The sequence below is a fragment of the Harpegnathos saltator genome, unplaced genomic scaffold, assembly GCF_003227715.2.
Source record: "Harpegnathos saltator strain DR-91 unplaced genomic scaffold, Hsal_v8.6 scaffold16, whole genome shotgun sequence".
NCBI lineage: Eukaryota > Metazoa > Arthropoda > Insecta > Hymenoptera > Formicidae > Harpegnathos > Harpegnathos saltator.
Window position 1 is genome coordinate 2,322,870 of NW_020229939.1, and position 25,843 is coordinate 2,348,712.

The following is a 25,843-nucleotide window of genomic DNA, read 5'->3' on the forward strand; positions in this document are numbered from 1 at the left end:
GCACTATATTTATAACGATTATCAACGATGCCTCACCTTCCTTGTCGCCATTGACGGTTGCCTGTTCCTGCAGCATCCTCCGATGCAAACTCCTCATCCGCATGACGCAGGTGTTGTGTTTCATTCTCGCTATCGTGATCGTGTGAGGATTGTTGTACGGGGCGTCCATCGCGGCTCTGGCTTTGCTGCTGGCCGCGCTGCACAGCGCCACGGCAGTGCTGAGATCGCCGGCATCTTCAGCCGCGCGCGACTTGTCCAACAGCGCGTCCGTTTCCTTGCACAACCGCTCGCAGTCGTCGCCGGAAGACGGTTGGTAGCCCTCTGGTATTTGAGCAAGCTGCAAGACGAAAAAGAAATTTGTGAGTATCTCTTGCCAAGTGAAAGTTTGCGATACTCGAGACCTGATGACGTCCCGTGATCCTCCTCGACACTCTTCCTTCACCTGTAAGTTATGTTTCAGGCCTTGCTGAAGCGGAAGACTGTCCGTAGAAGACAAAGAATACGAGTCGTAGCCGGCGTCGTAATGACCACTGCTGCTGCTCGACAGTTCCCCGGACTTGCTGGTGGGGCTCTTGGGTACACCCGAGTTTCTTTGCATCTTGTTGACGATGTAAAGGTACGGGTTGTCCATGGTGGTCGAGGAGCTCGAAGACGCGCTGTTCCGGTCACCGGACCAATTGCCGGAATCTCGTCTTCGGGGCACATTCATGTGATCAAGAATGCTGATTCCGTCCTGCGGCGCTGAGCCGGCGCTTAGACTGCGCGTCAGTTGCATCTGCTGCTTCTTTTGATGCTGCATCACGTTCTCCACGGTGCGGCGACTGATATACTTCGACTCCACCTCGCCGTCGACTACGTCCACACCCTGCGCAAGATGAAGTTCAACTTATTCAACTGCTGCAACGTCCGTGTCTCGCGACGAAGGGAGCGCAGATTCGCGAGGGACCGTTGATAATTGCTGATTGTAACGCACCTGATTGCCGAATATGTTGTTTTGGATGTCGGTGAGATTCTGATAGTCGCTGTAAATACTTCGCTGAGTGTAAAGATGGGGCGGACTGTCAGGATTGGGTGTGATGGCACGCCTGGCAGTGCTGTTGATGGATGGCTTCTCAGGACTAGGTGTAATGGAACGGCGAACGTTGTTCTTCGGGGACGTCTTCAGGCCATTCCCGTTCGGAAAAGGGATAACAGTTTTTGGAGCGTTCTCGGTATTAACGGGAGTTCCGGCGGGCGTTGCGTACAGCAACAGCAGAGGTTGGTAACGGCCTCTCCTGCACTTCTCCACCACTTGCTCCCACCGAGGTCCGATCTCCTTCACAGTGGCGTCATCGAAGTAGATCCACACCTGGAGTGTTAGTTTTCCCGAATTGCTAATCGATTCAGTCGCCATAATCGTGAAGATTACCAAAATCTATCACTGACCTTTAACTTCGTGTGAAAAAAGAAGGTGGAATAGTGTTTCCCATAATAGGTGACCACTCCTACGAGATTATGCACAGTGGAGGCGCCCCATCGGGAGTCTACGACGCTGTGGAAGACATCGCTGAGCCGGAGGCATGTGCCCACAGTCGCGAAGACGTCCATGATATGCTCCAACGATGGCCGCTCGCTGTCCCAGACGACACCGACGGAAACTATTTCCGGTCGATTCATCAGAGTCCGGCATATTTGAATTTTCGCTCCGCAGGAGCTCTGTGAACGAAGGAGGCGAAGAGGAATATAGTTTTCGCGCGGTGTAGTAGCGGCCGCAATGATGATGACTCCAGGACTATGGATTTCGGTCAATCCACCGCGAAAGCTTCCGAGCGAGAAAGTTTCGATGACCGTGATGAGACACGAATTCGTGAGAAAAGAAGCATTCGGAAGATGGTATGTGGATGAGTCAGTACAGTTCGATGCGTCACCCTTAGGCTTCCTTGGACCGTAAAACCCCGTAAGATCCTGCACGCGACGCGTCGCTCACAGCGTCGACCGAGCGTTTTACGAAACAACGCGTGCAATGGAGCCTCGCTTACCGGGCAATCGCGGATGTCTCCCATCCCGCCAGCCTTCCGGAGAAGTTGCCCGAAGAGGTCCGGGCTGTTTCTGGAACTCGGCGACGTCTGGCGAGCCTGCGACGTCAGTGCCGACGCGGACACGTAATGCACCATCTGCGAACAGAACGATGGCGATGTCATAACGCGTGCGTTTGTCCAGCGGAAACTCACAGGAGATTCCGAACTTGCGTTTCGCAAGTTCGGAAGCTCAGCTCAACGCTGTAGGTAGGTTAGTTGACAGCCAAGGCTACTCCCCGTGGAGGTGGAAGTCGACACTTTTTTGCACGGCGAGCGAGAGACGGTAAAAGCTATCGGCCATGACCGATACATAATAGCAACTAGTTTCATGCTTTTTATGGTTCGCCGATCAACGATGCCCGATACGAGCACGCCAAGGGAAACCAACTCCACCCACGAGATGCTGGACGCCGTGCAGAACGTTACCCTCTCCGTCGCCCGTTGCAAGGAGCTCCTGTCCGACTTGAATCACGAAAAGAAGATGCGAGCCCGAATTGCAAGAACGTATCTTTTCGGTTGTAACGTTAACGACAGCACATTAGAAGGCAGTTACGTAATTACGAAGCTCATTACAAAGCAGTTATACAAGGTGAGGAAAAAGTCCCGGACCGATAAAATATCTCGAAAACCAAGCATTTTAGAAAAACATGTTTCGGACAAAAGTTGTATGATTTCAAGGGGAAGATAAAACAACTATATCATTTTGTTTACAAATGGCACCACTTTCGAGATATTCACCGATCATTAACGTTTCTTGGAAATGGAAGCCCCGATTTTTCATTACATCGTCTTTTCTTACCAATTAATTTAAACAACTTTTGTCTCTTTTTTTTAAACATTTTTTTATTTGCCTAATATTTTTTGAGATATATAAGGAAAACTTGATAACTTTTTCAATATTTAATTTTACGATATCTCGCTAACTATTTGTCGGAAAAAAATGGTACTAGACTTTTTTGCTCTATTTAATCTCAAGAATATATTGTTACAATAGCGCTCGGATTTTTGTTAACTTACTGACTTTTGGAAATTTCAAAATCATTAAATTAACAAAAGTCAGGACGCTATTGTAACAATTCTTGAGGACTTTTTCCTCACCCTGTATAATTCTTACGCGACAATCACGATTACATCACCGTCTATTAACTAATATCGACTTCTTTTCTCAGAAGCAGAATATCCCTGCGTTCTTCCCGCGATTTTTTCGGCATTCAAAGAGATTTTCACGGCTACAGGCGATTGTAGATAACTTACAGACAACGACCGTAGAAGATTATATTAGTAGCGCCAATCTGATATTGCTTTCGTCAAGAACTTTTTTCCCTTAACGATCCTTTCTCGTGAAAACTGAACATTTTGACACAAAAGATTTTATATTTTTCCGACGGTCACACACAAAAGAGGCGCCAGTTTTTGTCCGAAAGCCTGCTGACCCATCTGTGTCTGCGCTTTTAGATCCGTCAAGGGTTTTACTACCCTTCTTTCCCACAAGAAAAGGACCGAAGCCTCCTACGAACCTACTACAGACTTACTATTACTACGAGAGTAGTACTATATCCATTTTCTCATCTTTGGCGACTATGTGCTTTGTCAAGCCGTTTCGAGCCACGGAGGCCACAAAGATTTTATACAGAATGTCTCGAAAGTCCGGCTAAATATCTCGAGAATGAAGTATATTAGAGAAAAATGTTTCGTACAAAAGTTATAGAATTTCAAATGACGCATCATATATCAATACTAGTATGACCTTGAACAGCATCATCAAGATTATGGGAAAGTCACCTTAAATTTTTTTTTAAATAGGAACCCCCATTTTTTATTATATCATCTTCTTCTACCAATTAATTCGAACAAATTTGTCTGAAACACTTTTTTTTATTTTCTTAATATTCTTTTCAACTACTTGCCGGAAGAAAAAGTGGCGAGGGTACTGGACATTTTTACTCTGTTTGGTCTTAGGAATATGCTGTTACAATAGTGCCCCAACTTTTGTTAACTTGATGATTTGGAAATTTCCAAAGGTCATCAATTCTTTCTTTCCAAAGATCGATCAATATTTTCGAGATATTTGGCCGGGACTTTTTGGACACTCTGTATAACACAGATCAAATCCACCAATGTAACACCTGGTGGGACCGTTGATACGTGATATAACTGACCGAAGGAAGATGCCGAAGAATGACACTATGAAACTGGGCGTTTCAGACTTGCAGACGAGATCCATTGTCGGTCGTCTACCTTCGCGAATTTACGGTGCTCGCAAGAACCCATTATGGGCACAGAAAGATCTACAAGCTCGCGCACGTACGAAAATACGTAAAAATTATGCGGCAGTTTACTAGCTAGCATGAAGAATATTAAGCAATTCATAAAAAGCAGAGAGAGAGAGAGAGAGAGAGAGAGAGAGAGAGAGACGCATTTCTCAGACGCAGCGTCCTTCCGCGTTTCGCGCGCGGCTAAGCAACCATACCCAACGCATGAGAGCGAAAAGCATGATATATTAATTACACGAACTTGTGTAAAAGGCAGTGGCTCCGAGGTTGCACCGCAAGCCCCGCAGACGCTTTGCTCGACGAGAGTCATAGCGAACTTCTGGTGCGGCACACAATGCCTCGCGCTGCACATATCCTCGGCCTCGCCACTGGCGATATGCAGGTGTATGCGTAAGAGGATGTTTTCCTGAAATTGAAAATTGCCCGTTAGCCTACGCGCGCGCGGCTCCCTATTGTTCGCCGGGGCTGCTCGCAGCTGTAAGGCCAGCTTGAGTCAACAGAGATACGTCCGTCCTCGCCGTTCGTCGTAATGCCGCGGGAAACAAGTCGAACTTTTCCGGTAAAAAGAGGAAAACGACTTGGCGATGAGCGGCGCGGTCAACTTTGCGCGCGATGAAAACACGCGAGAGAGAGAGAGAGAGAGAGAGAGAGAGAGAAAGAGAGCGAGAACAAGTCTCTCGCCGCTGGATCCAAATGCCGCGCTCGAGAGTGCTCGAAATAACGGTACGCTACGGGGTTACACCTCTGTCCTTGCTTGTCTATTGTACATTCTCGCGATGTGAGCATGTGTGCGTGCGCGAGTACGCGCGAGTAGCAGCTTGCATCGATATTACTCAGCCGACCGGTATCGACATACATACGGACACACTAACGTCCAACGTGACTGTTGTGTAAACGAGAAAGTAGTATCGCGGCGGTATTTGCAAGGCTCAGCCAAGATCGTTACCGCCAGTCCGATCTCTGTAACTAGCCATCGTCAAGAGCGCTCGATCGGCTTCGAGGTGTTCGCGAGAACGTTAGGCGGAGTTCATCTGAGCTGATCTGAAGGGAAAATCCACGGAGGAAAATCGATTCGATGGAACTGCGCTGCATCTTTCAGCCGACCCCCTCATTATACAGCGTTTTCACCGTTCAAATGCTCGCGTCGTTTGCCGAGAAGACCGAAGGTCAGTCGCAAGCGAAACTGCAATCGCAGCAAGAGCGAAGAGCGCCGCGATAACGCGCGATCGTTCGCGAGCTGAGGAAGTAAAAAGATCGCTCGATCGCGCTCGATCGACCGGGGCGATTCGCGGACTGCGTATCGATATCTCGGCCGTGCCAATCAAAAATGGCGGCAATGGCGGCGGCGGCGACGGCAGCGGCGGCGGCGACGAAGATACTTACGAAACATTCCGCAGCGTCGTCCATGAAGCCGAGCTGGAACCTCTGCTGATCGAGGAAGCTTTCGGCCAAGGCGCGGCGCAGCGTGTCGGGCGGCAGCGCGCTTTCTTGCGAAAATTGCAGCTGCGAGAACAAATCCTGAAACGAGACAATGTGACGAGGATTTAATACGGGAGAGTGCTCGCATAGAAGCGGCCGCGTCGTCGTCGTCGTCGTCGTCGTCGTTATCCGGGAGACGCCGCCGACACGAGACGGCGCGAAACGCAAATAAATACGGTTTCCGCCGAGCAGGTGCGGATTCGAGCGCGGAGTCAACGGGCGGAATAAATTTTCATCGTGTTACGGGAGACAGAGGGGCTTCGGCTTTTCGTCTAGCGAGCGTAGCGCGCGCTGCGACTCCATCCGTTCTCGGCTGTCTGACGGATGTCGTCTCGTCGGTCTCCTGAATCACGCACGCTTATGCCCACCTTGATTAACTCAACCGGCTGCTTTCATTTTTAACCAGGAATCGACCAGACGCATCTGTCGTTAATCAGAATTAACAGTTGCGATTGGTCGATTTTGATGGAACAACCAGCTGATTGTATAAATTAACCATTAGACCAAGGGTTCCCAACCGGGGATGCGAGGAAAAGCGATTGTAATTAATAATGTTTCAGATGAATTCAGGAATAATCCGGCATTTTTACCATCAAATTAAAAAAAAATGTTATTAAAATTATATATTTTTACGTATTTGTACATATATATTCATTACGTATCACTATGCAAAGCATGGCTAATAATAATTTTATAATATTAAAATGATGGTTAATTTCTATAAAACAATACTATGTAATAATAAATTATTATTATTAATTAACTTCTTACCTTAAAACCCTAACAATTAATTTTTACCATAAAACATACGAATAATTTTTTTTTGTAGTGGGTGCGAAGGTTCATTAATAAATTTTTAGGAGTGCGGAATACAAAAAAGATTGGGAAACCTTGCATTAAACGGAAAATCATCTTCGCGGATTGGCCAAGAACCGGCCGAGATGGCCATACGGAAAAAATAGCCACGGACTGTAATTTGCTCAATTTTTTCTAGTTATTCTCACAAAGATAGTTGATATTCACAGATAGTTGATATTTATGTATTAAGTTTGTGCAAAAATAATTGCGATTTTTATCGTTTTAAGTTTGGCGGCGATTTTTTTAGAGTTACCGTTATCTTTTCCAGAATTCTATCTTGAATAAACAAACTTGTTGCCCGTTGGGAGAAATGTGTGCAGGCCAATGATCTTTATTTTGATTAACTAATATAATTTTTAACTGACATATGCATCTTTATATTCGATATAAAAACCGCAATTATTCTTGCACCAACCTAATACATACTCTATTCGAAATAACATACCGATATAAATATTATATCATAGCCATCTCTCAGCTGAGTTTATTTTATTACGCGGAGTCGCGATTATTCATAGCCTAGCGGAACAGCATCGCGATTCTCAGTTATATCTGCGAATATGGATTCTCCCGTCACGCGGAGACTCGTCTCACCTTGGATGGAATAATTATGCCGTTATAGGTAACGATCGCGCTGCATCAAGCGAGTAATTCCAAGCGCTCGATCGCGAGGACGGTCTCGGCAAAGGTCTCGCGCGAGCAAGCGGCAGGAGGAAGTTGATTTGAATTTTCTCGTCAGCGCTCTTACGTCAGCGCCGATAAAGCCGCGGATTTCGCGATAAAACCGCGACTGTGCATCGCGCCGCGCCGCGCCGCGCCGCGCCGCGCTCTGCTTCTTTCATTTGCCTAATCAACATATCCGCGAGATGATCGCGGACGCGGTGCATAGGTAATCTCGCGGAGCGAGTCCGGGCGATTTCGCAACGATCGGCCGAGCGAAAGCCCGGACTCGGCGGGCATGCACACGCGACGGGACATCGACCACGCGTTACCTCGCGATTTTTGCGACTCGCGTCGCCGCGCCGCCGCGCCGTGGTGCACGGCGGAGGTCAAATAGAAGTGCCGGCGACCGGTCGTAATTCGCGACCTATCGGCAGCAGACGGGCCCGCTGGCTTTTGCAACCGATCCCCCGGCGATCGTCGAGCAGCGGTCGCGCGTAGAAAGTCGCAGTCGCGGCGTTTGCTCAATACGCTGTATTTCGCGAATGTCCGACAAAAATGCACCGGCTGGCTGCAAGAAGTAGGAAGAACGGCTCGAGCCGAGACGCGGCCCGATCCCTCTGCCAGAGTTGTGCCAATTTTGCTTCTTACGTCTTAGGGTACAGTCATATGACGCTCAAAATAACGGAACGGAAGAGAAACGGAAAGAAAACAAGCGGTCAGGGTTAACCAGTCAGAGCAATTCCGTTCCACCGTTTCACTGTGAAACAACGGAACGGAACAGAATGATTGGTTAACCCCTAACTAATTTTCCTTTTCCGTTTCTCTTCCGTTTTGCTATTTCAAGCTCCACGTGACTGTACCCTCAGGGAGGAAGAAGAAGAAGAGAAAGAAGAAGAAGAAGAAGAAGAAAGAGCATGTGGTACTGGCATGTGTAAAACAGCAAATCGCGATGAATGGAGTAGCGGGGGACAACCAGGCGGGTTCGATTTCTAGGATTCCGCGAAGAACGCGGATGTTTCGCTCGGGATTCGTGCCAGTCATTGTCTGATTTGTTACGTCCGCGTGTCGACACCGAGGTGGTGATCCAGAGTGATCCACACTGTGTCAATTCGCGTGTCGAGTGAAATTCCTCAATGAAAGTCGCTGCGCACGACGCGGTCTGCTGACGCGGTAGTGACAGATGTGGTACGAGCGCCGGTCGACGTAAAAGCGATACGATAGTAACGGCATGTCCACGTGCGTCAGGAATAGGAGGATGCGGCACCTGTTCGTGGCGGACTCGCCGACTGGCGAGGAGGAAGAAGAAGAAGAAGCCAGCCGGTTTAAGCCGGTCTGCGCGCGTCTGAAAACGCGTTTAGATCGTCGGGCGAGAGCGTTGAATGAAATCGTCGCTCGTCGCGCTGACGCGTTTTCGCGCGAAAAATTACTTTTTTTCTTCAGTGTGATATATAATGTAACGTATATTATAATATTTCTCGTCACACATCGACGTGCGCGCTCATGCGCGCGCGAATAGGAGAGAGTGAGCTCGCAAAGCGCCATGTGCTTTTTCAGAAGCTTTCACACGCCCGAGCATTCTCAGGCGAGCAGAGCCCCCGCGGTAATATGAGGAGAAACCGAGCTCACCTGTCTGTCCTGATTGTCTCAACGCGCTCGGCCTAATGACTAAATTCATTATCGATAATTTGTCGCAGGGATTAGATTAATTAAGAAGCAGCTGCACGAAAGCCGGATTAATTGCCGCTGCGTCTGCCGTTAAAAATCAATTCTGGCGCGATGTGTATCGATGAAGCGAATAATAAGGCGTAGGAAAGCGTACTTTTTTCAAATCGCTCAGCTCATTATTCGACACCGTGTCCTCCTTCTCCATACCGCTGTCCTCCTCCTCCTCTTCTTTGCTGTCAACTTCCGCCTCGGCCCTCATCTCATCGGCCTTGATTTCCGGACGAGGCGCGGCTGATAGCGCCGCTTTCGGCACGGACGCGTTCGTCGCCGACGCGTTCTGACGAACTTTCATCCACTTCAACATCTTCACATTGCCCGCACGCTCGGAATCACAGGCGTTAACTTTTTCGTTCCGTCATCGTCGCGTTGTTCCGCGACGAGTACCTCTCGCGGTTATCTCGGCGCGTTAAGCAAATTTATACAGCGACAGACTCGGCCAAAGTGCGGATGGCAAGTCCAAACTCAGAACGAAAGCATCACGCTAAATAAACCGAATGTCTTCCAGGGACCCGCTGGAGATAAATACGAATTTCCATCCGGCGGGAAACTCCTCGTGCTGAATCCTCGACCCGATTCCCGCCGGCTGTTTGCAGTGCCTGCACGCGACACGTGTGATAACCTCACTTGGTACCCCGTATAAGCTCATAATACGCTTCCTCCCAAGCATTCCACCAAGCTTTTTAAACAATGGCGTGTCCCTTCAGTCTGCTATTTCCAAGCAGCCTCGAGCAGCTTAACTCGACCCTCATCGAACCTTCCAAATTTTTGACAAGGACCACTTCATACCCCGCTCAACCTTCCTGACATTTTCTCTCTTATCTTCGAAGTATATCGTGCTCTCTCGTGCTTTTCGCAAGCGTGGATTGCGGCTCGATGTCGCAACGTAAGGGACGCCACCGCCGACGACGTCCCTCGGTTTTACAACGTGGCTTTTGAGTAATAACACTCTCCAGCGCAGCCACCGAGATGTCAGTCAGATAAACGAGAGAGTGTTTAGGCGCATAAAACGAGCGAGAGAGGAAACGCGAAGGTTGACGATGAGCAAGCTGTTATATCTCTGGCGAGAGAGTCTCGAGGCAGATGCTGCTTCATAAAGAATGGAGGAAGAATCATATCCAGCAACAGCTTGCCGGATACGCCGGCGGGAGAACCCGTTGCCAGACGAGTATCGTAGACTCGGCAAGAAAAAGAAGACTCGTTCAGCCGGTGAAGTCACCTCGTAGATTCGCGAACTTCAGCCAGTTATCGGGACTGGCGCGAGCCTGGCAATCGATTGCGACTCCGATCCTCCGGCCGAGCTCCCCGACATGATCCCGCGGCGACATCCCCGATGAGAGAACTCGTTCGCTCGCAGCGAGGATCGGTCGGCAGGATCGTTGGAAGAATTTCAAGTGATCGCACGGCAAGAAAAGAAACGAATCTCCTTGGAAGATGATCTCCAATATCCGCTGAATATTTATGAAGATTATACCAGAATTTCCCCAGCTAGCTAGATCAGGGTGCAATGGCTGCTCGTAAATCCCAGAGTGGACCTTCCCCCCGAACGGCAACGAGATCGCTTCCCGAGATGCTGGCGATTACTTTGCTTCAGCCACTTGGTTCCATCTCGACGTACCACGTGCAGCTCTCTCTCTCTCTCTCTCTCTCTCTCTCTCTCTTGCTCTCTCGCTCTCTCTTTCTCTCTCTCTCTCGTCTCGCAGCGTTAACTTCTCAGAGTGAAGAAGAGCGACCTTCCGATGCCGTAACCGCCGCCATCGATCCACTACATCTTCCAGCACGAACATTCGCCGAGGAGGACTCCGACGTCGCTCCGCCGTACTCGCTCTCCACCATCGTTATTTAACTGTGCTGCAGCGCGTATGCACCTTCCGTCAGACGTGCACCAGAGAGAACACCATCGCGAAGAACTCGGGAGGGACCCGCTCGCGAAATCTCCCTCCCCGTGAACTTCCTCCAGAGCACTTCCGGGTCATCGAGAGAAGCCGCCGAGTCCAGAGACGCGAGCGTTCGCTCGCGCTTCGGCCGAAAGCGATGCGGTCGAACGCGCGGAGAAACGTGACGGCGAAGGAGCACAGAACTACCTGCACGCGGCACCGTGCGCCCGTACCTGAAGCCAGCGACTCCGCGGTGTGCTGGCGAACACCCCCACCCTCCTGGCTCTCTTCCTCTTCTTTCTATGGGGCCGCAGCGCGGTGCCCCTTCTCGCTTCATCCCGCCTTCCGATAGATCCAAGAAGCCAATGACGTCACCCGTTTAGCTGTCCTACGTTCACCTACCTACCTGAGCGGCCCAGGTGAGCAGGGCCGTAATTCTTCGGCGCTTCGGGGTCGCTCGTTTCGACCAGGCCAAAAAACAGGCCGGAATTGTCCCGCCGGGGAGGGGAGGGGAGGCATCGTCGCTTCCGCGAGAAAACGCGACCGATTGCGTTTGCATCGCGTTACGTCGGCGGAGAAAGTCGCACCGTCGCACCGGCTGCAAGCGCCGCTATGCGATAGATAACGAATTTATCTCGCCGCTATGTTGTAACGTCACTCTCTCTCTCTCTCCCTCTTTGTTGTGTTGCAGGTTGCGTGCGATAGGGATTATTGATGTCTCGGAGGAGCGAGAGGACATTTCTGTCTCGCGTAGGAGCGCAGATTGATATTCCCCTTCCGACGTCGCATCTTCGGTTCCCTCCGTTAGCAATCGAGGCAAGTTGTGACAAGCTTCATCGCTACAACGGCGAGGGCACCATCGCTCGGCCGAGTCGAAGCTGCAGAGACTCCGTCGGGCTGAGCGATCTTGCGGGCGACCGAAGCTCCCGCTCCAGTCCTGACGCTCAGCCAGCGGAGTTACGAGAGTCACGAGGAGCGACTTCGCGCGATTGTATCAATGTACGTGCCGGCACGTGTGTAGAGGCTGGTAGATTGTGGAGAAAATATGAGAGACGTAGTACGTGGAGACTGAAGCAACGCGCAGCCAGGCTGTTGCGTCTCGGCTGCGATTGGGCCTTGTCACTGGCACACGCAACACACGTGAGGCCCAACGGAGAAACGTCGAGGACAACACGCGAATTCTGCGCGAGCGGTGTGCTCGGGCTTGACTCGCGTCGGGAGATTTCGTTTGTTTCGTAACAAGCGTTGGATTTTGTAGAACGGGCATGCCTAAGGATTTCTTCGGAAAGGCGTTCATGGAAAGAAAATTTTGCAAAGGATCAAGAACACAGGAGTTCCCAACCGGCGGTGCGAAAAAGTAGAATCTTGTGGGTACGAGGAAAAATGATTGTAATTAATGATTAAAATGAATTCTCCGGGATAATCCGGCATTTTTACCATCGAATTAAAAAAAATGTTATTAAAATTATATATTTTTTATTATTATAAGATTATATATATTTTATATTATTAAAAATTGAATATCTTTTTTGATTTTTAACTTCTTACCTTAAAACCCTAACAACTAATTTTTACCATAAAACATACGAATAATTTTTCTTGTAGGGGGTGCGAAATACAGGGAAACCCTGATCAAGAATGATTTATTATAACGGTACACTGGTCAAATGTATCACAGAGAACTGATCGCTCGATCGGGACAGCGCCAGGCTCCTTTTCTTGAGTGTCGGCGATATTATTTAATCGAGAAGTGTGGGCGCTGCGTCGTGTAAGAGAAGTAGCCGCTTGCTCGGCTACGTGGGTTTGGGACATTTCCTCCTTCGTTTACGCGGCAGGATGCGAATCCCAGTCGAGTCGAAGCGTGTAAGACACTTCAATCCGAACGAGTATTTACAGATGGCGATGACACCTACCTGTCAGCCCTCAATTTTGTCGTGGAGAAACTCAGCAGTTCCCGAAAGAAAGAGTCTCCTTGTAAGCCTCGCCTCGGGAAGATCTCCCGAAAAACGATTGAGACATTTTATGTAAAGCATACAGAACGTAAACGTCGGGACTGTAAAACTTAAGAAAATAACAACTCCGAGTCTCCTCCCAGTCTTCTCCACCGACGAGGCGAGCTCGGAGGAACTATCGGCGCCGACCGGAAACGACCCGATAATAACGGGAAATTATGTCAGGTGTCTGTAAACGCGGTGGTAATCCGTAAACACTACCGTCTCCTTTCCGCAAATCGAGTCGAGGTGAAAAAAGCTACAGATCGTGCCTTCGGCACGATCGTCAGATATCCCGCGCGTTTCTCGGGGGGAATAACGGTTGTTGTTCAGCGACACCGGCGAACATTTCTAATTGACGATTCTCCTAATTACGTGCATAGTCGCCAATTATCATCGCCATCTGAGGAGTAACTGTACGCGAGACAGGGAGAAAGAGAGAAAAGAAGCAAAAACGAGAACATGCAAAGATGCGAGAATTATGCTCGAGCATACTGCCGATATGATCTGTGCCATTAGGGACATTCTACGGTTCATATCATACAGCCGCATCGGAACTGAATCTCATGATACAACGATTATATGCACGTTTAAACATTGTTCCGGCCTTTGAGAAATTGCAAATGGGTAAACAGGAAGTACAGCGGGAGGAGCTAGCGCCTTATTAATAACCATAAGCTTGAAATTGCCTGCTCGAGCGACGTTACCAATTCCATCCGCTTCCTGAGTTGTGACTGGAGGCGTCGTAATTTGGATCGGTCGCCGGCGATAAGGCACCGGTAATGTTTGCAGGTTAGACGAGCGAGTCTTTACGCCCGGTGTTCGTCATAAAAATTGTAAAACTTCTCGTTAGAGCGTTAGAGCCATGACGCGTGTATTGGCGACCAGACGGTAGTCCGGGGATGCCGGCGGTATCTTTGTGGGCTTAAGAATAGGCTTTATTAGGCTCCACTCTAAGGCGCTACCGCTGCTACCACATGAAAATCACAATGTCACTTTGCTGGCAAACATCAGACTCATTTAACGCTTAATTCGCAGTCAAAACATAAAAGCTTTGAAATTCAGCACGTGTCTAAGAGAGAAAGGTCGTGGCCACGCGACGAAAAGGTTCTTGTAATATCCGAATGTTCTCACCCTCCAGGATGCATTCGTAGTGAATCATCTCAGGTATGCCGAGTATGAATACGAACCTCCTCGTCAGTATGCGAGAATACAGCCCTTTCTCAGGGTCCTGCCTCCATCTCTGTCATCTTATCGCTCATCCATTTAATATCAAAATCGATCAATCTCTAATTTAATCTAAAATTTAATTCAGCGTCTTCTTTTCAATAATTATTTTCTCAAGCCTAATAATATTAGGAATGTGATTTACTTTTGAGCATTTCTTTTCTCAAAAATTGATTTACTTAAACAAGATAATGAACGAATATTTTAATCAAAATATTTCCCTTCGTTTCCTACTTTTTCCCATCTTTTTGACAAGAGATGGATTTTGCGACGATAAAAAGATTCTTCTTTGGAATTGATCCAATTTTCAACAAGTTTTCATACTTGTTCGAAGTTATGAAAGTATGTATCCTCTAGAGCAAAGGTTCCCAACCGGGGATGCTCGCATCCCCTGTATGGGGTGCGAGGAGAAGTGATTGTAATTAATAATGATTCAGATGAATTTTGGAATAATCCGGCATTTTTACCATCGAATTAAAAAAAATGTTATTAAAATTATATATATTTACGTATCTGTATGTATATGTATACGTTCATTACGTATCACTATGCGAAGCTTGATACCATGGATAATAATTTTATAATATTAAAATGATGGTTAGTTTCTATAAAACAATACTATGTAATAATAAATTGTTATAAATTAATTTCTTACCTTAAAACCCTAATAACTAATTTTTACCATAAGACATACGAATAATTCTTTTTGTAGGGAGTGCGAAGGCTCATTAATAAATCTTTAGGAGTGCGAAATACAAGAAAGATTGGAAAACCCTGTTCTAGAGCATGTTGCATCGACCGGAACAAGTGATAATCGGATGGAGCAATGTCTGGAGAATACGAGGGATACGGTAAGACTTCCTTGTTTCAGCTCCAATAACGTTTGCTTCATTGATAATGCAACATGAGGTCGAGCATTGTCATGAAGAAGGATCACTTTGTGTCGTTTTTACTCGCAATTGGTGATCGTTTTTGGTCCAATGCTCGCTTCAATTTGTATAATTGTTGTCGATAACGATCAGCGGTGACGATTTAATTTGGATTTAACAGCTCATAGTAAACAACACCTTCTTAATTCTATCAAATACATAGCAATACCTTTGATTGAACCGTGAATATTGCGCCTCGAAATGAATGTTGCTGGTTGGCTTGGATTAATAATCACTATGATTTTTTTTTGTTTGGAATTATCGAAATAGATCCATTTTTCATCCCCAGTAACAATTCGATACAAAAAATTTTTCATCTTTTGTCTGGCGATCAACGAAATGCAAATGTTCATCCGGTTCGCGATGGCATTTTCCAATATCCATTTTCCTTCTTGCGAATTTTTCCATATCATGCAAACGTTCAGTAACTGTTGTACGATCAATTTAACGATTTAATGCGCTGGCAAGTTATGAAGTGGATCGTGTTGGACTTTCGTCCAATAATGCTTACAAATCTATTACAAACACATTTTCAAGCTTCTTTACTTGTCCGGAACGTTGTCGTTAACATTGAAATCACCACTTTTGAATCGTCTAAACCAATATTCACATGTCTTAATTGATGGAGCAACATCACGACAAATTTCTATCAAAAGTTTCTATCAAAATTCTATGACCTTTTGCCGCCGTTTTCTTCTGATTAAAAAACAAAAGCGACGCATGTTGGAAATGCTCTTTAGGAAGCTCCATTTTTAAGATTGTATTAACACGATTTTTGCTACGTCTATTGTTAGTAAATGACTAAATATCATGGATTAATATCAAAACATTAAGAAACAATAGCTGTGATTGGAATGTCTTCGACTGATATTAGTGCCATCTCTTGCAAAACCGTTAAATCACATTCCAAATACAAAATATGCACAAACATATAGACGAAGTTTATTTATCTTCAAGATTTATTTACAGACTTCTTATTTTTTCCTTTATTACGAAATTAGCAGAGACACTCGACTTATCACATAAAATAAAAAAACTCGAAATATATCTTGAGGAATGATGTTATCACCCCTGTTTCGAGAGGCAGCGAGACATTATCTATTACGGACGTATTCCGAAACCTGTGTCTCCCTTGAGGACAAGCGAGCAACAGGTAGCTTTTCTAAGGGCTGTACAATAATAGCAGTGCCCTGAGTATAGCTACATTTCGATTATCGTATCTTTGTTCTAGGGTGGAACTTAGACAGAATTATCTGGCTAAAAGCTCTCGAGAGTTAATGTTACAATTAGCGCCCTAGTTCAACAAGATTATATAGAAAATCTCCAAATACGAAATTCTTCCTTGTCGTTCCCCAAACGCACGTATAGTCAACTGCAAAACAGTTTGCATTGTTTCTCCAGATGCATTTAAGAACGCAACTAGATAACTTAGAGCAGGGGTTCCTAACCGAAGGTGCGAAAAATATTCTTGAGGATGCGAGGAAAAGTGATTGTAATTAATAATGATTAAGATGAGTTCTGGAATAATCCGGCATTTTTACCATCAAATTAAAAAATTAAAAAATTAAAAAAAAATGTTATTAAAATTATATATTTTTTACGTATCTGTATGTACATATTAATTAGGTATCACTATGCGAAGCTTGATATCATGGATAATAATTTTATAATATTAAAATGGTAGTTAATTTCTATAAAACAATACTATGTATTGTTTTATATAGTAATAATAATAAATTATTATAAATTAACTTCTTACATTAAAACCCTAACAACTAATTTTTACCATAAAACATACGAATAATTTTTTTTGTAGGGGATGCGAATGTCCATTAATAAATTTTTAGAAGTGCGAAATACAACAAAGGTTGGGAAACCCTGGCTTAGAGGTTTGCGCACCGCTGCTCACGAGCTTGCGCAGGACTATTTACGCCGACAGCAGCCGAAAAGGCAAAATACCTGGTGTGAAAATAAAACGAAGCATCTCTGATCAGAGCAGCCGTTCAATAAATAATAGCCATAAGTAACATTTTTAACAATAATGTGTATATTAGTCATTAGATGATAATTCTTTCTGCAAACCTATTATTACATATGTCGTAAAAAAGAAAGATCCTTTTTGAATTAAAAAGTCTAGCGAGCACTGAATTGACAGTTCCTTTGATTGATCGTCTAAAAAGAGTAATCGTCGTCTTGCGTTCTCTTAAAGAAGAGATTATTACCAGCAGCCACACGATTGCTTGGACGTCTGCTTGGAAGTATAAATTACTTTAACTAGAAATACGACGAACATAAGATCCGTGTCATATAATCCGTCATTGTGTGTGTGTCATGAAGTTAATGAAAATAATATATATATATATATATATATTATTGTTAAAAATCTTACAATTATTATTCATTAACGGCTGCTCCGATGAGATGCTTCATTTTATTTTCACACCGTATATTGCCTTTTCGGCCGCTGCCTTAAATAGTCACGTAAATCACGCAGGTTCGTGAGCACCTAGGCAAACCTAAGCTGTCGCGTTGCGTTCTTAAACGCATCTGGGGAAACAGTGCACACCATTTTACAACAATTGTCTGTACAATGGCGTGTCGAGTTAAAATCATGCCGCGCGATTAAGTTCAGTTACAAATAATAGCGAGCAGCGCTTACACGGGGACTCGGTCGTCTGATGTGATGGAGATTGTGGGATACAAGACCCCGCAATGTTTATAAAAAAGAGAAGAAAACGACTATCGTTCTCGCGATTACTCGCGCCTGAGCCGCGCGTTATCACGCCGATGGTTACGAGTTGCGGGGTAATGTCCTCCACGGCGCACGGGAAAATGGATTTCGGCGGAATATTATCCCGAATTGCGGTACCTTGAGGCGAAATCACGCCGCGGCCGCCGGCGCAAGTAACAAAGAGAAGCCTGCACGTTCTTCCGACCGGTGACTCTTCCTGCGAATCGCGCCTAAAGCAATTAACTCGCGAGATTAATTAACCTCGTGAGAAGATCAGGGAGGAACTCGCGTTTCCACCTACTTCTCGACTAGCCTCGAATGCGCCACGTTTACCACGCCGTCTAGCCCGTTTCTCCTGCGGTTCCTCGCTCTCGCTGGATGAAACAGCTGACGATAAAGGCAGACTACGTTCGCCATGATGGAACATGATGGATCAGCGAATAAAACGGCTATCCTACAGTGTTTCTGTATGGCCAATCGCCAGCCGAGAACCAAGAGGAACATCGTTGGCGAGAAAGGCCCGCGGACCATCGACCCCGTTACAATGGCTAGTCGTATCCCCGTCCGATTGTACGGGACGCGAGGGAAAATGATACGGACGACAGATAAAGTCGACACTCACATTGTCGATATACATGACATTGAAAACAGGGAACGATTAAGATCGCGTTGGGAAAAAGATGTTTTTTTACATTGAGGTAAATGTTTAACCAGACGTTTAAGCGTAAGTCGTCACAATAAATACAATATACAGGGTGGCCCACATAACTCTTAACAGCTGAATATTTCGGAAACTATTTGTCAAATCAAAAAATTGTTCATGAGAAAGTTTTATGTATTCGAGGGGCCTTTCTAACTGTATAAATATTAAATTACTCCCTGCCCCCCTTAAAGGGAGGCAGGGGATAACTTCGCAATTTCAAACGGGACCCCCTGTAAAATGTTAAATGGTTGGGTTCTACGGTAAAAAACAAGTAACATTTTTTTTTAACATTTTTTAGCTTCGAAACTTTACACCGTTATATCTTTTAACAGAAACATCTGACAAAAAAATGTCTTGAACAAAATTTACTTGTTTTTTACCGTAGAACCCAACCATTTAACATTTTATAAGAGATCCCATTTGAAATTGCGAAGTTACCCTTTGCCCCCCTTTAAGGGAGGCAGGGAGTAACTTAATATTTATGTAGTTAGAAAGGCCCCTCGAATACATAAAACTTTCTCGTGAACAACTTTTTGATTTGACAAATTGTTTCCGAAATATTCAGCTATTAAGAGTTATGTGGGCCACCCTGTATAATATTAAGAATAGTTTTGATATAAATATTTACTCGAAAACTTTAGATTTCCTTAAGTAGAGATAAATGATTTAAACCAATATATATATATATATATATATATCTATTATTAATGAAATATTTACACAAATAATGAAGCGCATTAATGTACCAGTGACCGGACAGTTGAAATAGGTTACGGCCCGGAGATATATGTTCGGAGATAATTTGTTCCAGTGTCTGACCACAATTAGAAAATTAGTATATGGTAACGGGAAATAATATAAATATAGATGCTATCTCTTAATGAATTTATCAACGATTGACCATTATTTTGCCAAACCATAGGAGCATATTTATTCAATTAATTTTTACTTTAATATAAAAATATCAAATCGGGTATATTTTTTTTCCGACTAATCGTCAAATATTGGAGTATTTTTTTTACAATAATTATTATTTTCATTCATTATTGTTAAAATAAATGGTAAATATTTTTTTTCAAAGTGGTCGGATACTGCGACGTGTCAGGCCATTGGGACGTTTACCTTAATTATAAATTAAATGTTGTAGCAAGTAAATACAGAGAAAGTATAGTAAACAATAAGTAAACATATATACACGAGGAGCGAACAAGTAAAGTAACAAGCAAAGTAACGGGCGCGAGCGTTACAAAGTTAACGACGTTTTCGACGTAATTATTGTGTTGAATAAGTTTCCCGTTCGTGTCTCTCGCTCGGGTTTGATGCAAATGTTTTAGCGGCGAGAAAATAGCTTGCACACTGAATGGAAAATCAGCTTTACCTTCCTCACGTGTAATATATCAAGGCGTTTCATCTCGGGCACTCCTCATTTTCACTTTACCGTGAGATAATTTCGAAAGATGACCCTCGTTGAATTTCATACAGCGTAAAATTTATCCGGAAAAAAGTTTTCCCTCTCTCTCTCTCTCTCTCTCTCTCTCTCTCTCTCTCTCTCTTCTTCTCTCCCTTCTTCTTTGTGCGAGAACGCTGCCCGAGGTTTTCCGTCTCCCTTTGTTAGAGCGCCAAACGCCAGAGCTCATCGATACGTAAAAGTGTCAAGGCAACGTATTATAAAAACGCGACAAGTGCTTAGAGAGTATTTGTCCCCGGCGTAGCTACCTCGTCGTTGTATCTCACAATACGTAATTGAAAGACTACAATTGACGAAGAAACAGAGAAAAGCGATCGAAGAACTCCTCGCAGGCGGCTCTTCTGCGAATACACCTGTTCGTGTATTCGCCAAAACTTTCAAATTTGTCAAATTACGCGAGATTCTCCAACGAAATACACGAACCGAAATGAACGAACCGAAAGATAGTAAAAAGATTAATTTGTACTTCGATTTAAAGCACCTTACCTTAAGTGCGCAGAAGATGCAGGATTCCCGCATGCAAGCATGCCCAGAAAGCTCTCGGAAGCTCCGTCGAAAAATGTCGAGGTGCCATAAGACCTGAAATCAAAACGAGAAAACTCGCAACGGTCCTCTAAATTGTATTCTAAATAATTGTGTTATAAATATCCTCTATTTGCAAAACGCAAATTCGCACATTTTGAAGCCAGACATTCTTTACATCCTTTGCCAAAAATTTTTAAACGACATGCATCGCAATAAAAAATATACATCTGACATATTATGTTCCTGATATTGTTACGACTGTTGCGACGCTTCTTGTGGGCTATTATTAGCCCACTGTGGGCACGGTTCAATTTCGGCATCGGCTCTGAATGAGTATCTCGTATCCTTTGCATCGGTGTGTATTAGGTCGAGTCGAAAAAGGCAGCGCGTGGGTATGCGCAGCACACAGACGAATAAATGTAAATGTGTCGGCACCCTACATGGCACCGACCTATAACCATACACGACGACAGTAGCCGACGTAGCGCATTATTATACCGGGGGAAAGTAAATCACGATTTCCGTACCCATGTCCCGCCGCATAGCGGAACATAATTTCCTCTTTTCCGGCGTCGCGCAGCGCGAAACAATATTCGTTCCCTTTGCGGGGAATCTCGTCGCACTCGTCGCGCGCTTTGGCGAAGTTCCCATTTTCGCACTGAGGCCCGATCCCACGACTTTCATCAATCACGACTTTTTGCATCCTGCTATGAAACATGTTTTTACAAGTATCGCTATACACTTCACCGCCCAATGTATAATTATTAATTATGCAATTATGATCTCTCGTGGCAAAAGAACAGATACAACTCTAATAAGCTCTCGTTAAAACCGCGATAACGCGGTGTGGCAAGCGGCGATGAAATTTTATTATCTCGTCAAGACACAGAGTCAACACACAGAGCGAATATGCGTGTGCCGATGTGAAAGCCAATGCTCCTGCGGAGAGCGTCTTCGTTGAATGAACATGTGTCGAAAGAATCGTGAGACTGAAAGGACGGAAAGGAAATCTCTTCGCTTGAAATGTGAATGATGCGGCCGTCAAAACTCGATGGGACCTCACAAGGGACGGGCACCTCTCTCGTCCAGATACGATGCATGCACATGTGCGTAAATATTTTTGTAGATTGAAACAGTTCAGAAATTTATACATGGACAGTCATGAATCACGCCTAGCGGTCGCGCATACCGCTCTCTAAGATCAGTTTCTGAGAAAACCAATGCACTCTTACTAGCCTCTCATCCCGCGGCCGTTATTAGTTATTAGCCACTGATGATTATGCTCCTTCCCTTCTGCAAATTTACCGCAAGGTTATGATTTTATGAAGAACACTCGCGTCTCAAGAGCGCTTCGATACCTGTTAATTTGCTGTTTGCTGCTCCACGCGCGTACCAATTAGCGCTGGAGGCTTGCGGGAAGCCTGACGGTAACGGTTTTTAATGCTTATTAGTCCAACTATTGTTTATCAGACGTATCCTATGATCAGTGATTTATAAGCGCGTACAATAAAATTACAGGATTACGATTGAGCGCAATATGGAAAACGCGTAGAGAGACAAGAGACATCGAGCTTTCTCTCGACATTTTTGTCCCCGGCATTTTTCGTTTTCCACCTTCTACCCAATACGCCCCTCTTATAAATATAACTTTAATAAATATTATAAATATAACTTTAATACACAACGCACCGATTAAAGTTCGTCCAAGTATCAATTAAACATAATCGAAACAGCGATTAAACTATGCGTCGCTATTCCCCGCATAATCAGCTGTTCAGCCAAGCATGTTGGGAAAATGGAAAAAATGAGGATTCAAGAATGATCACATAAATTGTGTCTGCGGATGAGAATCTCAAAGCGCTCCAAATACCTAGTTACTGCTGCGTGACGATCGCGCGAGATATTTTCCACGGTTCGGCCACTATGGGGCTTATTTGCGCCCAAGCGCCTTCATCGACGCACGACGAAAATAATAGTTAAAAATCCTTTTATTCGAGCAACGATGCATTCGGCCAGGCTATAATTCCAGAATCCAATTATTTTACGAATAATCGATTGTGCTAGCCGTATAATGAAAGGCAGACCACACCGCAGTCAACCGCTTTACCGCGACTTCAGCAACCGCAAACAACTGACCTCGGATGATTGAAATAATTGGAAAGTCGTACCCAATATTTTTCTAGCAATTGGTCAATCCACGTCGTGTCCACTTCATCGACAGATGAAATCGTTACCCTGCGCTTTCCCGAGAAGCTCGGAATGTCAACGTTATACTTTAGCGCGTGCGCGCGCGCGCGCGGATTCTCAAGTCGCACGGCTCGTGCTGAATTGGGTTAATTGAGAGCAAATGAAAAGCGCGCCGTGCATTCCGCAGATTTTCCTACGACGAGCGGAAGGTGTCGCTGCATTATCATTGGAAAATTGCGTAAATTATCCGTCGATTTATGCGAGCGCAACCGCGCCCCTCGCGGGTCGACCTTAAACCTTTCAGCTATAGAAACATATGAATACAGCCTTGATGGATCTTGCAATCTCTCGCTCGAGATGCTGAATAAACAGCGAGAGATCGTGAGATAAAATTTTTATCGAATATACTCGCCAGAGAGAGAAACTAAGGAAACTAAGTAAACTCGCTACGTGTTCGAGTAAAACGACTTGAGCGTTTTACGAACGCAACGCCTGTGTGCTAAATTAAACGATAATATTTGGACCGCGATATCGCATGTTATTACGAGTTACATGTTACGCCTTTGTATCTGACTGAAATTTCCGCATTTTATTCGACAATTTTGCGCGATATCGAGAATCTGCTTCGTCTTACGCGCGATGCACTGTCACCGCCCCAACGACGAAATAACGCGGACCGTCGTAAACATACTGCCGCTGGAGCCGTGAAGAAATGTCCATCCAAACCAGCCAGTTTTCACGCCTGCCACCCGCCTGCCTAAGTCGAGAATATCAAAGCGATAAACGATCAAAGCGAGATCATTTACACGCCGTGACCGCGCTCTGAGAATCAACAGGTACTTGGAGAGGCGGGATAAGTATAACGGTACACCGGTTATCGGGCGATATCGAGCGGCGAGTTACAGCAACGTCCAGCAATTTAACGCGGCGATAAACGAACGAGGAGTTCCGATAAATACGATAACGAGGGAGAAACGAGGAGGGAACGAGCCGAAACAAACCTTGGCAATCTGGAAGAGGGCCTTGCCTTGCTTCCGCGGCTGCTGATCTTGTTTCATAGCTGACAGTCGGCCGCTTGCTCCAATTCGCAAGTACGATCCGTCAAAGTCGCGCCTTCATGAAAATCCGCGGCGAAGCACTTGACAGGGTTCATCGACGAGGATCTGAACGATTACGCGAGTCACATTTGCAACTGCACACCGGCTTTTTCGCGATTGTAGAAACTCGATACGTAATGCGGTCGCACTATGGTACTCTCTCTTGAGCGAGCGTCCGTCCAACAATGCCCGGACGGAGCCGGGAGGGTTCGAGAGCGACGGCAGCGCTACGCGGGCCTCCTACGGACAGGTAGGGAAACGCTCAACGGGGCCCGGTGAACGCGGTCGCATCTCCTATAGTACGAGACGTTGTCTCGTATACTATAGGAGTAGTAGTATACTATAATACGAGTCTATAGTACGCTGTAGTACGGCCTGTAGTACGCTGTAGTACGGCCTATAGTACGCTATAGTACGCTATAGTGCGGCCTATAGTACGCTGTAGTACGGCGTCCGGAGCTTTCACAGGGATGCATCCCTCCGCCGCTCATTGAGAAACTGAGCCCTCTGAGTTCATTCGACCTTTCTTGAATTTTCACTCTGCCGTTAAATACGCGATGAATCGGTACGAATCAACGCTGTCGATTAATTAAGAAATACATAACACATCACGTTTAAAGTCCGAAGACTACTTCGCAAGTACATTGCAATTACAAAATTGCACAAAGGAAACGAAGGACATCCTAGCGGTGTCCTATGGACGCCTGCAATCCCTCGCGGGTGCGGCTGTGAAGCGCGATTGTGTGAATCGTGAGATTCAACGAGGCGATGTGTGATTATTCGCCCGTTAACTAAAGTACTAAAAATATAATGCACTTTCGCATCGCGCCTGCGTATTCATAAATCAAGCGCACGACGGGGCGAGCAACAATAAGAGACAAAGTGCAAATTATGGGACACATGAGATTAACACACGCCGCCAACGAGGGGGGGGGGAGCGAGGGGAGGAGAGAGATATCATCGGGCGAGCTGTCTCTTATCTCGTGCAATTCATCGGGAGGTGGAATCACGATGATCCGATCCTGCAGTTTGCTAGCTACGTGAGGGCCGGCCATCTTTACTACGAGACTACAGTGTGGGTGAGAGGCCCGGGGTCAGTCGGCCTGGAGAAAGAGGCGAGGGGGACAAAAGGCACCGTAGTGGGGTGACCAGGTTTTCGGTGGAGCGGAAAGGGGAAGTAGAAGAGAACACAGAGTGTGTGTGCCGCGGAAGAGGTTCGGTACGGGGGAGGGGGGAGAGAAGGGACAAAGGAAAGGTAAAAGGTGGGGGTGACGAATGAAACGGACAGGGAGAGGGAATTATGGGACTGACAACGTTTTACGTTACGCTACGCTGCTACGGCAGATCGTTACGCAATTTGATTCGGGAAAGAATAAACGGCTAATTCGGGAACTCTCTCCCTCCCTCTTACCCTCCCTCTTCCTCTCTCTCTCTCCCCCTTTCCACGGCGGGGTTGGTGGATGTATGTGATTGACGGTCCGAGCAATAATTCTAGAGAGGAACTCCGGCCGTCTTAGAAAGTAGGTTTCTTCGGCTTGTCACATTAATCGGATCTGTTAAATCTGACTCGGCGGTATCTCGGGATCGGGCTCGACGTAAGTCCGAAAAAGGATTCCACTCGCAGCGACGTGGAGAGTGCGTCGCTCCAGCCGCACCAGAATTACCACCCGAGTACGCGCAGCGGTGTACTCCGCCCGCTGAAGAAAGCAAAGACCTCGGACACGGTAATTGTCGCGATTACACGGAGCGGCAATTGCGATGCTTTTGCTGACAAAATGCTGCCTTTAGCCGCAGCGTCGCGCGAGGAGAGCAGCTGTCGAAGAAGTCGACTTTCGTCGACTGCGGCGGCGTCGCGAGGACCTCTTTTTCCACGGGGGCGCGAACGCGCTCGCACATGGCCGGTAGCAATCGATACACGCGCGTGCGAATTTTTGCCGAGTGCCCACACAATGGCGAGAAAAGCGGGGGGAGTTATTACGATAGCAGTTATTGCAACACGGCGCATGAGACGGGCCCACGGTGGCTCGCGCGCGATTGCATTGTGCGCAAAGGTGCC

General features: G+C 46.0%; 1 protein-coding gene across 3 annotated transcripts in view; it reads right to left on the reverse strand.

Moving 5' to 3' along the window:
• The window catches only part of ec (ubiquitin specific peptidase echinus), a 90,902-nt gene that overhangs the window by 5,088 nt on the left and 59,971 nt on the right, over window positions 1-25,843 (reverse strand). The window contains exons 1-9 of one of the 3 annotated variants that reach the window (XM_025296762.1): window positions 23,692-23,958; window positions 20,465-20,557; window positions 5,714-5,848; window positions 4,572-4,736; window positions 2,019-2,153; window positions 1,426-1,695; window positions 974-1,348; window positions 443-865; window positions 37-337 (exon numbers count right to left, since the gene is read on the reverse strand). In XM_025296762.1, coding sequence (XP_025152547.1) covers window positions 37-337; window positions 443-865; window positions 974-1,348; window positions 1,426-1,695; window positions 2,019-2,153; window positions 4,572-4,736; window positions 5,714-5,848; window positions 20,465-20,557; window positions 23,692-23,748 — 1,954 coding nt within the window. In that variant the 5' untranslated portion in view covers window positions 23,749-23,958. Of the gene's footprint in view, window positions 1-36; window positions 338-442; window positions 866-973; window positions 1,349-1,425; window positions 1,696-2,018; window positions 2,154-4,571; window positions 4,737-5,713; window positions 5,849-9,149; window positions 10,689-20,464; window positions 20,558-23,691; window positions 23,959-25,843 lie in introns of those variants that run through there. The other 2 variants (XM_011155463.3, XM_025296761.1) reach the window with 2 other exon arrangements.